The sequence below is a fragment of the Cheilinus undulatus genome, linkage group 11 (genome assembly GCF_018320785.1).
Source record: "Cheilinus undulatus linkage group 11, ASM1832078v1, whole genome shotgun sequence".
In the NCBI taxonomy this organism is placed as follows: Eukaryota; Metazoa; Chordata; class Actinopteri; order Labriformes; family Labridae; genus Cheilinus; species Cheilinus undulatus.
In genome coordinates this window covers 38,703,128-38,718,701 of record NC_054875.1, presented here as the reverse complement: position 1 = coordinate 38,718,701, position 15,574 = coordinate 38,703,128, and the positions used below count along the sequence as shown (strand labels likewise).

At 39.6% G+C, this 15,574-nt stretch overlaps 1 protein-coding gene across 2 annotated transcripts; it reads left to right on the top strand.

Annotated features, from left to right (window-relative positions):
* The first annotated feature begins 3,104 nt into the window (after positions 1-3,104).
* Positions 3,105-14,797, top strand: LOC121517732 (syntaphilin). 2 transcript variants are annotated; one of them, XM_041799729.1, is made up of 6 exons: positions 3,105-3,155; positions 3,309-3,492; positions 9,440-9,550; positions 9,652-9,783; positions 11,224-11,373; positions 12,834-14,797. In XM_041799729.1, the coding sequence occupies exons 3-6, from the start codon at positions 9,507-9,509 to the stop codon at positions 14,083-14,085; spliced, it is 1,578 nt and encodes a 525-aa protein (XP_041655663.1). In that variant the 5' UTR covers positions 3,105-3,155; positions 3,309-3,492; positions 9,440-9,506; the 3' UTR covers positions 14,086-14,797. The 2 variants fall into 2 exon arrangements, with proteins under 2 accessions (XP_041655663.1, XP_041655662.1); XM_041799728.1 differs by having other exon boundaries at positions 9,435-9,550.
* Positions 14,798-15,574: the final 777 nt, after the last annotated feature.

Below are 15,574 nucleotides of genomic sequence, written 5' to 3'. Positions count from 1 at the left end.
CTGAATCTAGAATATCAGATATCTTCCCCACGCACCTTAAAACTACTGTGAGGAACTTTCAGTGCATGTTGAAGTTATGCCTCTTATCTCGACTGATTTTCTCTGACACAAAGAAATATCATCATCCTGTCCTTTGGCTTCCTAACATTTCAGACATTAGACATGATAGAAAATGTGGGGGGGGGGGGTTTCATAAAAGCAAATGAAATGGCTGTAGAAATAATCAGTCTACATGCTGATGGTCTAGGTTGCTTTTGTAGGTCAAATAGAGACACCATTGTTAATTTCAGGCTGTTTATAGCCAGCTGAAAATTCCTCACAGTAGCTTTAAATTCAGTAAAATAACTTCATACAGACCAGCACTGTAACTGCTCCAACATTATAGAATTGTAAAGTCTCAACGTTATGTTTATATTTCAGCTTTAAACTTCACAATGTGTCGTCTAGGGGTCGATGGTTTATCAGCTTGTCAGATTAATGGGGCAAATATTCTACATTTGGCCAGTTATTAGCATCTGCTTTTTATTTAACTGACTGCTGATAAAATTAATGGATTATAAACTGTGATACATTGGCTCAGATGCAAAATGTGACCTCCCACCTGGCTCCATCCTCACTCTCAACAGTCTCACCCAATGTCCTACCCAAAATGCTCACTGACAAGCCATAAACAAGCCATGAAAATGGTGACACGGCTCATCACTTCCTGTTTTCCCACTGCTTGACCAAAGCAGTTTTTAGTGCCGGTAGAGATGGTGTGGAATTTTTCATTTGCTTCGTTTTTTTAACGTGACTGATCTGCTAAATCGTTTGCACATCAGTTCCAAATATTGTTTATCTGCAGAGGTGGAAAGTAACTAAGTACATTTACTCAAACTACTGTAATTGAATATTTGTCAGGGGGTAATTGTACTTTTATGGGAACATTTTGAAACCAGTACTTTAACTTCTACTTAATTAAGTTTTAAAGGTCACATATTTTACCCTTTTAAGACAAATTTATATTGGTCTCATTGGTCAGTTATCAGCTTCAGTATAGGATTTTTTGCATGTCTGAAAAACTGTTTCAGCCCTACTCAGAACAAACTGTTTCTGTGTCCATTGCTTTAAATGTTACTGAGCTGTCTGACTCCACCCCTGACCACGCCCCTCTCAGGAAATGGATTTGGCTTGATGGATGTGGCTCTTCTGATCCTCCCCCCAACTGCCAGCTGAGAGGAGGATCAGGAGAGGAGGGCGGGACTTTCTTCCAAGCAGGGAGGGCCAACTGAACCTGGGGGGGCGGTGCTAACTCACCACATGACATCATGAAGGGAAAATCAGAACGGCTTGTTTCAGCACATATTTTCTGAAAGGTAGAGTAAAAGAGAGGGGGAGGGTTCTTGAGGGGATTGTGGACAGGCCAGGGGCACATATTTTTGCTAGAAAAGCCTGAAAAAGTGATTTTTGCCTAATATGTCCCCTTTAACTTACTTTTCCTTGAGTACAATACTGATGTACTTCCTCCACCTCTGTTGATGACACAGTAGCACATAGCGAGAGAATTTCACATCACATCCACAAACAGCTGTTGTACACAGCAAAAAATGGGAGTGTTGATATCTCAGGGTTAAATATTTTTAACTCCCAAAGTGTAGTTTTGACCCACCTGTGTCAGTTCACCTCTATATATATCTTCTTTTCTTGATTATAGATATATATATCTATAATCAACTGATCTAAGCTCTGCCCTCTGGGATTTCAAATCTGGGGGACATGTGGGTGGAGATCAGAGGTGGGAAAAGTACTAGACTATAGTACTCAAGTAAAAGTAAAATTACTTTGGACAGAATTTACTAAAGTAGAAGTTAAAGTAGTAATTTATAAATCTATTCAAGTAAAAGCAAAAAGGAAGTCCTTTGATATTTACTCAAAGTGCTGAGACTTTTGATACCTGAGAGGGTTAAACAGTAAAGTATGACCTTTTCTTAAAGTTAAATAACTACAAGAGAATATGAATCTTTTACAAGGTTGTTTTTTTTTATAAGGTGAGACATCTTAAAGTCAAATGCAATAGCTGTTTTAGGATGAAATGTGGACTCATTCTTTTGTGATTTTGAACAGCACTCAAAACAGTACAAGTACACAAAAAAGCAACTCAACTTGAGTAACTTGAGTAAATGTAATTAGTTACTTTCCAGTCCTGTTGGAGTTCCCCATCGTGTGTGAATGTTAAGTTGTGTTTGAATGTTTCCTGTTGAACAGTGATCCCTGCTGGGGTCTTTAGCTCATGTTTCTGATGTCAGTCACATTTGCACCATGACTGAAGTTATCCACCAAGTAAGAGTTCCCGGCAGTGACTCTAGGTTCTCCTAAAGGTGGCATAATGCATATTCTTCATTAGTATGCATTGCCTTACTATGAGTTTGACTCTCTGCTTTGTTCTTGCCAGAGGAGACCCAGTTTGCCACAGATTTTCAAGTTTCTACAGCTCTGTCTTATTGTAAAATAGTTAACCATTTCAGAGGTGTAGTGGACTAATATAGACACTTTGAAAGTGTTAGATTTAACCCCATATGAGGTAAAGTAACACTGGACATTTTGCTGTCTATTTGACTTTATTATAAAGGTGGGACTTTACCTAAACAACCTGGTTGGAGGTTCTATCTCTTGTTCTTGACAATAAAGAAAGATCACATTTTACTTTACTACTCCTCAGAAGCTACTCAATACTTAAAAGAAACTTCAAATACTTTTTACTTTTGAGTAACTTGACTAAATTGAGTTCAATAGTTGTGTATTATTTCCACCTCTTCTTTTCTGCCTTGTGCTCTAATAATTGAAATCTGTATTGGCCCTGAAAAATCAATAGGTTGACCCCTACTGTCTTTCATAGTCTTCTATGCCTTGTGCAGGCCTTGAAAACATCAGTGCTTCATCTATGATAGAGGTTTATCACCACTTAGACTATATGATCAAAAGGCATTGGACATGTCTTGTCAATACTCCCTTGTAGGCTGTATTAAAACGTGTGTAAATGGGTATGGATGTAATGCACGTTCATCTTTACTGGACAAACTTAGCTTTAACTGTGTTCCTCTGCACAATCATCCATCATGTGAGGTGTGAACACGGTGTACCAGTCCTGCTGAACTCCGTCCCCCTGCATCCTGCAGGTAAATGAATCCACCGTGAGCTCTAAACACCATTTAATTTAACCTCGTCCATCATCCTCATGCAAACAGCGTCAATGCGCGTTAATGTGCTGTTAAAGTCCTGTCACATGAAGCGTTATTGTACTCATCATTATCCCCTACTGTCTCTTTAAGAAGCAGCGATGCAGCAGACGCAGTTGCCTCATTTCATCTCCGGGCTTCATGGCTGCAGGATGGACTCTCATCAGCATCTTCATCACCTCTTCTTCCTGCTGCCACCGGGGGACTCTTCATCATCCAGCAAGTGTGGCGGGAACCGAGGCTCTTCTGCGATGCACAACTTCCCCCTGCAGAAATGGTAGAGTTTTCGTCTTTCACTCTTATTGTATCGCTGCTTTGTGCGCCTGTAGCCCTCTATATTTGTGTTTTTAGATTCCCAGAGCTGGTGTTATCCTTGTTAAGTAACCGTATGTATGTAGGACACAGCTGAGACTATGTTTATTAGTCAGCTGCTCGAGCCGGGTTGCGTCTTCTTTTATGGAAAGTACCTGCTGGATGTCCTGTTTGGGGACGCCTCTGCGCTCTGTTGAAAAAAAAAAAAAAAACAATGGTGGCACTTTATTTGAGCTCTGTAGTTCTCCTGCTGTGATCATCACCACACCAGATGCAGCCTGCTTATCTAACACTGCTTCCCTGTAGGCGACAGATGTGAGAAATCCCGCGGTTTAATACTACGATGATTATTCAAGGGCAAAGCGCAACATCCCGGCACCTTCCGGTAGGATATCAACTCAGAAACATCCCACTGAATATCTCGTTTCCACGTCTAAATGCAGCTTTAACACAGTTTCATCCACCTCCACAGTAAACACCGATCCTCACACTTACGTAACATGATTGCGTATTTCTCACCAATAACGTACTTGCCACTTGTTGCGCAGACAGAGGAGAGGGAGGTGAGGATCCTGTCTCTGTCTCATTGTCCTAGAATTTAAATATAGGACCAAATTGATACCCTTCTTCAATAACAGCTCAGTAGTAGAGGTGTGATGTTTCTGCAGCCTCCACTGAGGTGTGTTCACGAGCTGCAGGTATTATTTTAGGACGAATCCGCAGGTTCCCAACAGATCTGCAGGAAGCAAGGGAATTTAGGAAGGGAAATGGGGACACTTTGTCCCTTTTATTTTGGATTTTTCATGAGAAATAGAAGTGAGTGTTTCTATGACTTGGTTGTGTAACAGAGCCACCTGATAGAGAGTCTTTCTCTTTAAAGCAGCTCAGAGCGAACAGTGAGGTCATTGAGTTCATGTCCTATTTTGTCAGCCTAATTTACTTTCTGAAATAATCAAATATCCTGTAGACATTGGCAGGGTTTCTGCAGATCCTCTTAAATTTGATTTTTTTAAGTTTAAGGCCTTAAAATGTCTCTTTTTACTGATATGGTGGCTTTTGAATGAGACATGTCTGGATAGGTTGTCAAAAAGACAAATCTTAGTTAGCATTACATCAGCTTTTTCTTGATTTGTGTTATTTTGGTTACAGTTCATGACATTTAGCCTCCATAGCAGCACAAAACTAGCTTAATATAGCAAACTGAAACTAATTAAATAACTCAAATTAAAATGTAGAAATCACTTCAGTTAACTTAGACTAAAATAAAAATGAAGCTTAACAACAAAATTAAAATTGTATCGAGCACTACATAGAGTCTGTAATGTATTAGAAGTTATTATATCAATTTATTAAAAATTAAGGCTTTTAAAAAGTCTAAAAGGTCTTAAACAAGGGACTGTAAGGTCTTACAAACGCAGCATTAACTGCCACAAATAAAACACATTTTAACTGGACAGTTGTAAAAAACATCTTCCTGTTATTCTATATTAGCTTAGTGAGATTGTATGCTGGGAGAATTTACAGCCCATGCAGTCTTATGGAAATAAATTATATGATGGCTAGAACTCAGCTAAAGTGATTATTGACACATCAGTACAAAAAAATATCAGAATTAAAGAATGCTATAGATATCAAATGGGCATTAATAAATAAGTTCTAACTTAAAAGTTCTAACTGTGGTATTACTGTTTGGGCCCCTTAAAGTCCCTGTAAAATGTAAATGTACTTTATCTATATAGCCCTTCACAACACTCCACAGGTGACCAAAGTGCTTTACAAAAAATCAAATCGCATTAAAAACACAGAGCACAAGACAAATCCATGAACATAAAAAAAATAAAGCTTTTATAAATACAGACTAAAAGGATGAAAGTGTCACCACACTGCTATGTATTAAAAGCCATCCTGAATAAATAAGCCTTAAGTTTGGATTTGAAGAGGCCCAAGTCAGAGATGACACACATCTCAGAGGGGAGATTATTCCAGAGCCTGAGTGCAGAAACTGAAAAGGCTCGGCCACCCCAGTGTTTATATATCGACCTTGGCACTTCCAACAAAAGTTAGCTGGACGACCTTAAAGCCCTGCCATGTTCACGAACAGCAAAAATCTCAGATAAATAGGATGAAGCAAGGCCATTCATTTCTTTAAAAACAAGCATTAAAAGTTTAAAATCAATTCTAAAATGGACAGTAAGCCAATGAAGGGAAAAGAGAGGGAGTAATGTGCTCTTGTGTCAGTTAAAAGATGTGCAGCTGCATTTTGCATGAGTTGAAGGCGTCTGATTGAGGATTGGGGGATACCAAAATAAAGTGCATTGCAGTGGACCAGCCTGGAACTTCTTCTTTTGTTTTTTTTTTTTACATTCTGTTTCTTGTTTTTTGCATATAAAAACAAAGACACAGATCTGTAATTTGATCCAACAGTCAAACAAATTGACAAACAACAACAAAATTCATACAAAATTCCCACATTAGATGCAGCCAAAAATATAATCAAAATAATGAAAGAAATGATAAATTATAAGTCAAAATTAATAAGACACACCAATATTATATAATACAGCGCTCAGTCCAAAGAAATCTTACAGGCTGCACTGTTAACATATGTCAGAAAAGGAGTCCATGTCTTTTCAAATATGTTAGAGCCTCCAGCTAAAGTCAGTTGGATTTTTTCCAGTTTGAGAAAATAGAGCACCTCCTTGATCCACTTTGAAAAGGTTGGTGGAGATGAGTATTTCCACTTTAGCAATATAAGATGAAGACGTAAATGCTATCAAGTTCTTATTAGCAGAAGAAAAATTGCGTGGATCAGGCACAACACCAAAAAACAAACAAACAAAAAAAAACCAGTAAAAACATTAGGAACAATTTTTCCCATTACCTTCAATAAAGTATGAAAGATTTCAGACCAGAATGTCTTTAAAGTCAGGCAACGCCAAAACATATGTGTATAATTTTCAGTATCCTGTTGACATCGATCACATAAGGGAGACACTGTGTCAAATATGTTTTGCCAGAAAGTTGTTCACCTCTTTCCTGGCTGGGTTTAATCTGGGCAGGGCAATTATGGGGACCCATGATGTCACCAGCTTCTCTTTGGAGTGATCCCGCACCCTTAAAGCTACAAGGCTATAAAGGCCCTGAGCTGTTCATTTCAGTACAGTTGCTGTTGTCACTGCCTTCACTGAAAGTTAACAGCCAGTGCCACACTATGTTTTCGTGGTAAATTTCCCAAATCTATCAGCCACGGTAGACTACAGGTCATTAAACGTATCACAATAGAGAGCCAGGAAAAAGTCAATTTATCCCCAACTTCTGTCTCTCTGCTCCGGCACAGATCTACTCAGCTGTGCTCTCATTAGAGTTCACCGTAAGGTCAGAGCTCAGGCTATTTGCTGCGGCTGTTGTCTGTTTTTCATTTGAATCACATGCAGCAGGAACAAATATCTTACATGCTGAAGGTACGTTTTAATCTGTATTTCACTTGTCTTTAGCCCTGGATGATTAAAAGTAGCAGACTATGACTGTCTCTCTCCAAGCAGCAACAGTTTAGTCTCTCATGTCTGCTAGCATCGCAATGCTAAAGTTAAGTAAAGTATAATAGACTCGTTCTATCCCTGCTAAGTCTGTCAAAATAAAAGCCTTCAGTGATAATCACCATGAAGGCTTGGTGCTTAGCTTGATGATGTTCAAATACAAAGCTATTTATAGTAGAATCAAAAACAACATATGATTGCAGTGGTCTTAGTTTTTACACAACTGTATAATTAGCTTTTTGTTTGAGAATGGCTCTGAAAAAAGTAATTTCATTGTTTAGAGCAGTGCTTCCCAACCTTTTTTTTCCTTTTTTCCATGGAGCCTTCCCAACTTGTATCTACAAAAAGCTGAACCCTCCCCCATGAGACCTACATGAATAAAGAAATACTGCATTCTTTTCACAAATCTCTTTTGATTATAATTGTTTAGTTGATTAAAACCTGAGAAAATAGGTCTAAACATGGAAGTATAAACTGTCTAATCACTGTATTACCATGATGTCAGTAAATATGTGCAAATCTAGTTTTGACAACCTCAGAGAAGACAGATCCTAGTCCCCTTTTGAGATCTTTGCCACACCACTTTAGGAGTACTGGAGTATGGAGTTTTTTATTACATAAAAAATCAACAAGTAACCTAAAGACAGTAAAAAAATAGGCTTAATTAGGAAAAAAAAACTTAGCAGTGTCTTGACTAATTAGTAAATGGATACAGAATAATGCTACCAAGCACCCAGAAGCTGCTCAATCATCGGCTGTTGGCAGTGTGTATCTATATTTATCTTTAATTGAAATACACACTTGTAAAGCACTGAGAGGTTTCCATTAATATTTTGGAATGCTTTCAGAAAAGCTCAGATTAAAGATTTATGAATTTGTTTAATGTTTATTTGTACAGGGACAAGTTAAAGCAAGTAAGCAGATGCCTCACAGCAGTATTTAAAGCCTATGCTCTTTAGCAATGCACGTCCCTCTGTGTGCCGTTAAGACACATAAAAATCAATAACAACAAATACACAAGAGATGGAACAGAACTAACTCAACGAGGAGGCAGAGAGAACAATACTGGACCAAATATCACAAAATAAAACACAGAGCATCAGGTTATGTCTGTGTACTCTTAAAAAAAGACTTTTCAGTTTGAGTTTGAAAAAATCAAGTTTGAGTTCATTTTGACTGTCCTGTTTGGGAAATAAAATACATGAATTAACGCTTTTGTTAAATAGAATAAATTTAATAATTCAAAATAATATGATAAATAATAAAACAGTTTGTTTGGGCTTCAGCTCATGACTTCTCTTGTTTTGTTTAATTTGATAATCTTCATTTAAGGAAGACAAATGATTAAGTTTGATATTCTTAGTGGTATTATTTAGTGTTTCATAAGTATTTATTTATGCTTTTATTTTGAAAGAACTTGTCGGTTTGCTCTGAATGAGGTTTGTATTCATGAACCAGTTGACAGTTTAGGTTCAAGGCTAGCACAGATGCCCTAACTCAAGGAAGAACTGAATAGATTCTGGAGGTCAAAGGTCAAGATTAGTAGTGCAATATCTCAATAATACATTGGGTGATTTTCTTTCAACTTTGCACAAGCCCCAGCTCTGACTCCAAACTGAACTGAACTCTGGGTCGAAGGTCAAGGCCTTTGGACCTCATGTTCATCCCTTGTTTATAAGATTGCTATGAGTCACCTCCCTGCTACAGCCCTTCTTTACTCATCATTGTGCTTTCACTTTTGGCAGTTGTACACCCCATGGAGGCCTATAACCTCCAGGCATAGGTTCTAGTTTTTTGTTAGGCCTTATTGACAGGAGGAAGTCGCCACCATACCAGTATTTCAAAAATTCTCAGCTCTGCCTCTGAGCAGTGACACGTGAATTCACTTCAACCATTCAATAGTTACAGTTTAATTGACTTTGCAGCTTAAGAGGCCACATCCAACTGCAGGTATCTTGACTACCAGAAACTAAACCGTCTCATTCCTTATTATTTGCCCTTTGCCCTGAGTTTATGTGACAGTTTATCACTTTTTCTCTGCAGCTTTGCAGACAGGGGACACAGCTCAGAGAGAGGCAGCTGCACCGACTGTGAACTCACTGTGTCCCCTTTGTGTCAGCACAGAAAGGAGGCTTTATCTGCTGCTGGCCTAGACCATTTTTTATAATTAGACTTCGAGTTAGACTATTGTCACTGACTTCCAGTAAAGAAGCCCATAATGAGGAGGAGCAGTGGGCAACAAACTGGACGGACAAACATTGCGAGTGTTTAGATCCCTGCAGACAGCTTTTTGGGACTAGTTTGTTTTTTTCTCATGTGGAATATTTGTGCTTTAGGTGATTATGAGCAGATCTGTCTGTTTATTTTTCAGTCCAGCTGTGAGGGCTCCTAGGATCCCTCTGTAGAGACAGCAGTGGAGAGGTTAGAGCTCCTTCGCTCATCAATGTCTCTCACTCCGAGTCGAAAGCCTTCCTCAGGTCAGCGCAGGTACTGTTGCTTTCTTCTTTCACCTTCATTTCAAACATTTATGTTGCAACAAAGTGATTTATTTTCCTCTAAACTGCATTATTTCTACCTCCTCTGTCAAGGCGCTCAGCAGAGACGAGTGTGGGCAGCGGGAGATGTTCCCACAGTGACACATCCAGTACTCACACCTACCCAGCTAGAGTGAGGACAACTGATGGCAGCCCCACAGCCCGGACATATCCAAGTACACCCAGGTAACACATTTAGCACAAGAAACCCATCACTCATGGTACATTTCCACTTGTTTGGTACAGTAAAGCCTGATCTTGCTTGCATTACCACAGCCAATGCCTGTCCAGCTTCTCTCTTGTTGCTATTTTGAATCCTTTTAGAGATCCCTTCATTTGGCTCAGCTCAGTAATAAGAGTCGGTCTTTTGGCTCCCAAGCAGGTCTTCATTTGGCTGCATTTGGCATTTTAAATTTCTATTTAACAACAAAAACTAGTCAGAAGCAGAGTTGTAACAATGTTAATTTTGCAGTATTGCAGTGGCAGAAGCATCTCAACACTGTCGTAGACATGTGACGGTTACAAACTGTAGGTCTTCAGGGAGAAAAGTGTGGGTTTTTCGTGGACCAGAGCAAAGGGAAGTGGGAACTACAGTTACTACTGACCCCTGTGCACCCATCATCCTTTGCTCTCCTCTTGCTGGCTTTAGTGCAAAAATGGTTGATGTTACGAGTGGCAAAAAAGGAATGGAGTGACAACATTTTTGAGACTGTAGAGTCTCCAGTAGTGGATACTCCCACTAAGCTGTAGCACTGTGTGAATTGTGCTCTCGCACAATCAATATGAATGTTTCAAAGCATCACGATGGTGGTGCTTATTACATCATTGTGGCAGAAATGCACTGTGAAAACATGTGCAATGGGACTTTATGAGGGTCTTAAACTCAGTGGCGTTCACAGTTCCCAGGGACTGTTTTTTGACGATCAAACTCAGGGACTATTTGGATTTTAAATACTCATGTTAATTATTTAATTGATTATACCTCACATTTAATGCACTCCTTCACCTGTGCCTTGAAGGCCCCTCATGGAGAACAAGGTCCCAGGCTCTTACCTACCTTTGTCTGCTGGTGAAACCTCCTTTGCTCAAAACCATTTCAGTGTGGGGGAGAGGAAGAAGCTCAAACATAAAGTGTGAAAGTGACGGAGTGACTGTTAGCCGTGTGATGGACTGTGACCTCTCTCCGGGCGTCAAACAGCTGGGACAGACTCCAGCAGCTGTCTGCTTGTCTCATCTCCTCCCACTTATGGTGTGGAAATTTGGATAGACAAAATGACAAACACATTTTTGTGAAATGCCGTCCAATTAAATAAGACCACAAGTTCCAGCCGCCACAGCAAGCTGGAAAATTACGCAATTTTTCAACATAGTGTCAAAACATAAATCATTAAAAGCGTCACAGAGGGATTCTGGCAGGGCTTTTGAATCAAATTGAGAAATGATGAAAAAATAGCATTAAAAATGTGTGTTTTTATTAAACAAATCCATCATTGTGGTATATTTTTGTTATTTTTAATAGATAAGAAATGGTTTACATGCACCATCTTTAAGAGAGACTCTATATTTACAGTTCTAAGTAAAGCACTTAGTGTGAATGTACCTGTTCATACCTGTGTGTTTCTTCAGACGTCAGGCAAAGCATACAACGTGCAGCGACAACCATGGGATCAGGCCTCCCACCCCCGAGCAGTACCTCACACCTCTGCAGCAGAAGGAGGTGTGTATACGACACCTACGAGCCAGGCTGAGGGACAACGTGGAGAGACTGCAGCACAGGTGAGGCCATATTTCTTCCAGCTGTGATTTTTGGTGCGTATATTCAGACCTTATGGTAGTGGTACCCTTTAAAATGTTGAGGATGTTAAAAAAAGCAGCATTTTTATTTTATTCTATTTATTAATTAATTTAATAAATTTATTTTTTATTTCATTTTATTCTATTGATTTAATTTTTATTTCATTTAATTGTATTTATTTTATTTTTTTATTATTATTTTGTTTTATCCAGTTTTTCTTATTTTTAATTCTCAATTATTTCTATTTTATTTATTTATTCTATTTATTTTTATTTCATTTTAATTTCTTTATTTTTATTCATTTCATTTTATTTTTGTTATATTTTTATTTTTGTATTATTTCATTTATTTCATTTTATCCAGTTTTATTTCATTTTAATTCTAATTATTTTCTTTTTTTTGCATTTATTATATTTTGTTTAATTTTATTCATTTTTTTGAATTTTTTATACTTTTTATTCTATTCTTTCATTTTAATTTAGTTTTATTCAGTTTTATTTCGAATTTAATTTTAATTAATTAATTTCATTCTGTTATTTCATTTTATCCTATTTCAATTTTCCTTTTTTTTAATAGTGCAAACCCAATATGACTGTAAACATCATGCAGCCATCACTTAATACAAGACAAGATAGCTTTGCCACCTTTTTAAAAATTGTTCCACATAGTAGGTGCAGCCTTGCTAAAAGCACTTATCCCATTCATTCCTAAACCTTAGCAATTTTAGAGTGATTTAGTTCTGGGATCTGGTTGTAAGACTTGAGATCTTCATAGATTGGAGAGAAATCAGGTAACGAGGGAGTTTACTGATCATTGTTCTGTAAATAAACAAAAGACTGGGCTGTTTCCTACGTTGACCCAAAGGGGCCCAGCCAGCAGAGTGGTAAAAGTCTCAATGTTGAGTTTGAAATCTCATACCAGTGATAAAGTGAAGAGCACTGATAGAAAGTGTCCACTGGCTTCAAGACAAAAGTAGTTACATATGTATGAAGAGTGTCTCTGTAGTCCAAAACCAGTAAAATTGCTGCCTCAATAGTCTTTTATTCTATTCCTTATTGTTAGAAGTATTGCAACCTTTTTTTCAAAGCTAAATTGGAAATGTGAGACCTTAAAGATAGATCCTGATCTAACCAGATACCCAGGTATTTGAACTGCTTAACACATTCAGTGTTTACATCATCAAATGTGGTCAACACAGCATTAAAGAGTTTAGTGTTCCATCCAGAAAAGCATCCACCATTGCCTGCGTTTTACAGTTTCTTACATGTTCTGGAAATATAATTAGGGGAGGATTCCAGGGTTCCAAGGATTGAACCCTGGGGAACGTCTTAGCAGACAGCAACTTAACATTATCCACAGTATTGTTTGTTTTCTGTTAAATAAATGGTTGTGGAACCAGTTGCATGCAGTGAGTCTAATATTCACTGATGTTTTTCATCAGAGACTATGAAATCGACGAGTTGAGGACCCAGCTGTACAGGATGCAGGAGGACTGGATCGAGGAGGAGTGTCACCGGGTGGAGGCCCAGATGGCTCTCAAAGAGGCCCGCAAGGAAATCCAGCACCTTCATGAGGTCATGGAGTCAGTGCGATCCAACCTGGGTGTCCACGATCAGGACCCCCATGATCCCAAGCCATACTCAGGGTTACACGGAGCTCGACCAGGCGGTAGGTCTCGCTCCTGTGGGTGTTCCCCTGCCAGCACATTGAGCCGCAGCACCGCACACACCAGGGTGAGCAGCGAGGCTCTGCAGCTGGAGCGTAGCCCAAACGCTCCAGAGTCGACTAGAGCATCTCGCCCACCCGGACAGACACATCTGCTCCTGGAGGCCGCCCTCCTGTCAGAGCAGCTCCCACAACAGGGTCACATCCGCGGCCCCCCACGCTCTGCCACCTTTGAAAGACTCTGCAGCGGGGGGGCAGTGTTGCCAGTCTCACACTCCTGCCACTCCCTCAGTAGTAGCAGCTGCAAGTGCAGCGGCCACTCCTACCTCCCTCATCATCACCTGTTCCTGCACTTACCTCAAGAGGAGCCCCCACAGACGGCTGCAGCTGCTGCTACCCCTGTTTCTGACCCCATCCCAACCCCGAGTCCTGCCACTGAGAGGAAACCAGAGGTGCGCTCTCAGGCCTGCAGCCCCACCATGACGTGGCTATGTGAAGAGACGGCCGCAGAAGAAGAGTTGAGCATCATTTCTTTACCCACAGTAGATGTCACCCCATCAGAACCACAGCCTCTTCAAGTGTCTCTTCCTGCTGTTTCCCCTCCTGAGAATCCATACAGCATAGAGCCACTTCCACCTGACCCTTCTGAGGAGGTAACAAAGAAGCCAGCAGAGCCCCAGACCTGCCAGCCCCACCCTACAGCCCCGCTTCCTGTGAAGCAGGAGGCGACGGTGCTGCAGTTAGACGAGACTGATACAGATGAAACTGAAGCTACAGACGAGGACAGCCACCCTCCTCAGCTCTGCCACTGGAGCCGCTACTTCCTCATAGATCTGTTGGCGCTGGCGATGCCGGTGGTCCCGACCGTGGCATGGCTTTGTCGGGGAGCGCCACGCGAAGTCGTGCCCGTGTATCACATCGGGTCCCTGCTGAGAGGGTGCTGCGCTGTCGCCCTCCACTCGCTTCGCCGCCGGAGTGCAGGCAGGGGTCACAGGCCTGCCAGCATGAATGGAACCACGTCAATATAAGACTTCCTGTTCCCTCTGACATTAACAATACAACTCCCAACCTCTGCAGGCAACACCACAACAACGCTAACTTTCTTTTATTACATTTTAGCCTCTGCCATGTGTTTCAGATTTCCTCTTATAAGGTTTTTTAGATTGTACATTCCTCCCTTGTGATTTTGTGGTCATGCCTTGCCCCAGAGAACAATGGATTAGTTGTACATTATTAAACACTTTCATTACTCAAGTATACTTACTGCTTCTGCCTGCAGTTTAAGTGGTTTTCTCTGTATTGGAATTTGCATGTAGCCCACAGTTTGATCGGGTTTTCTTGCTTGAACTAAAAAACCCCGACTTGAATTTAGATCAGCCATCCTTTAGGCAAAAATGCTTGGTTTATTTTATGAAAAGAAATAATAAGAGAGTCTGCCTGATTCTCTTTTTCTGTCATCATGTTTTTAAATGTTAATAAGGAATGATTAAGTCATGAGAGTCATTACTTTTCTGCAAAGACAAGATCCATAAAATCAGAAAGATTAATTACAGTCAGTATTTTTCTAGCTTACTCAGAGAGCAGAGTGAATGTAGGCAGCAGGAAGAGGAAAGCATTCATTTTTGTAATTCTTTCCCTCCATGAACATACTGACTATGAAAAAAGCAGAGCATGTGCATCAAATCTGGTACTCAGGTGCGGAACAAACAGATCATTGTTCTTTTTGCCAATAAACCTAACATGGGAGTTTAAAACTGTGCAGACTCTATTTCTTTTATCCTGTTTGGATGTTTATAGAAGCTTTGAACAGCTTTATTGCTGTATTTTAATGCTTATTGCAAGTTTTGTTACCTCAAGAAAACAAGCGCTGATATAAGGAACTAAAAGAAGTTACGAACCGTATTTGTTTTCTCTTGTCATGTTTATTCATTAGAGATCTCAGGAGGGGCATGTCAGTATGGATAAATTTCACTTTCATGACTGTAGCATATGGATTCATTTTAAAAATGTCAGTTTTAATGAATAGCATGCTGATCTTTAGGCCTCAAATCAGGTGTGATTGAAACACCAATATTTCTCAAGTTTTCTCTGTTTCTCACCAAAGTAACTTTTAGGTTAAAGGCCGTCATTATTTCATGATCCCAAGAACTCCAAAGTTTCTACCTGCCTTAACAAATGGTTATATAAATCTTAAAGAATTATCTATCTGTAACATATGCAAGCACAGCTTTTTTCTCTATTCAAGGGTTTCAACAATGACACATCAAAAGATTTTCTAGTTTTAAAATCATACAATATATCCACCTTATTACTTAACTTTGCAAGGCAGATTGATTGGCCAGATTCCATGTCTATCATCAGGTAGAGCAGGGCTATTCAATTACGAATTCAACTAGGCCAAATTTTAAAAACAAGAAATGTAACCAGGACAGACATGTTTGGTGCCCAGTAAGCAGCTGGTAATCTCAAATTTTAAACCAATACAGATCAATTTGATGAAAAACATGCCCTTTTTTC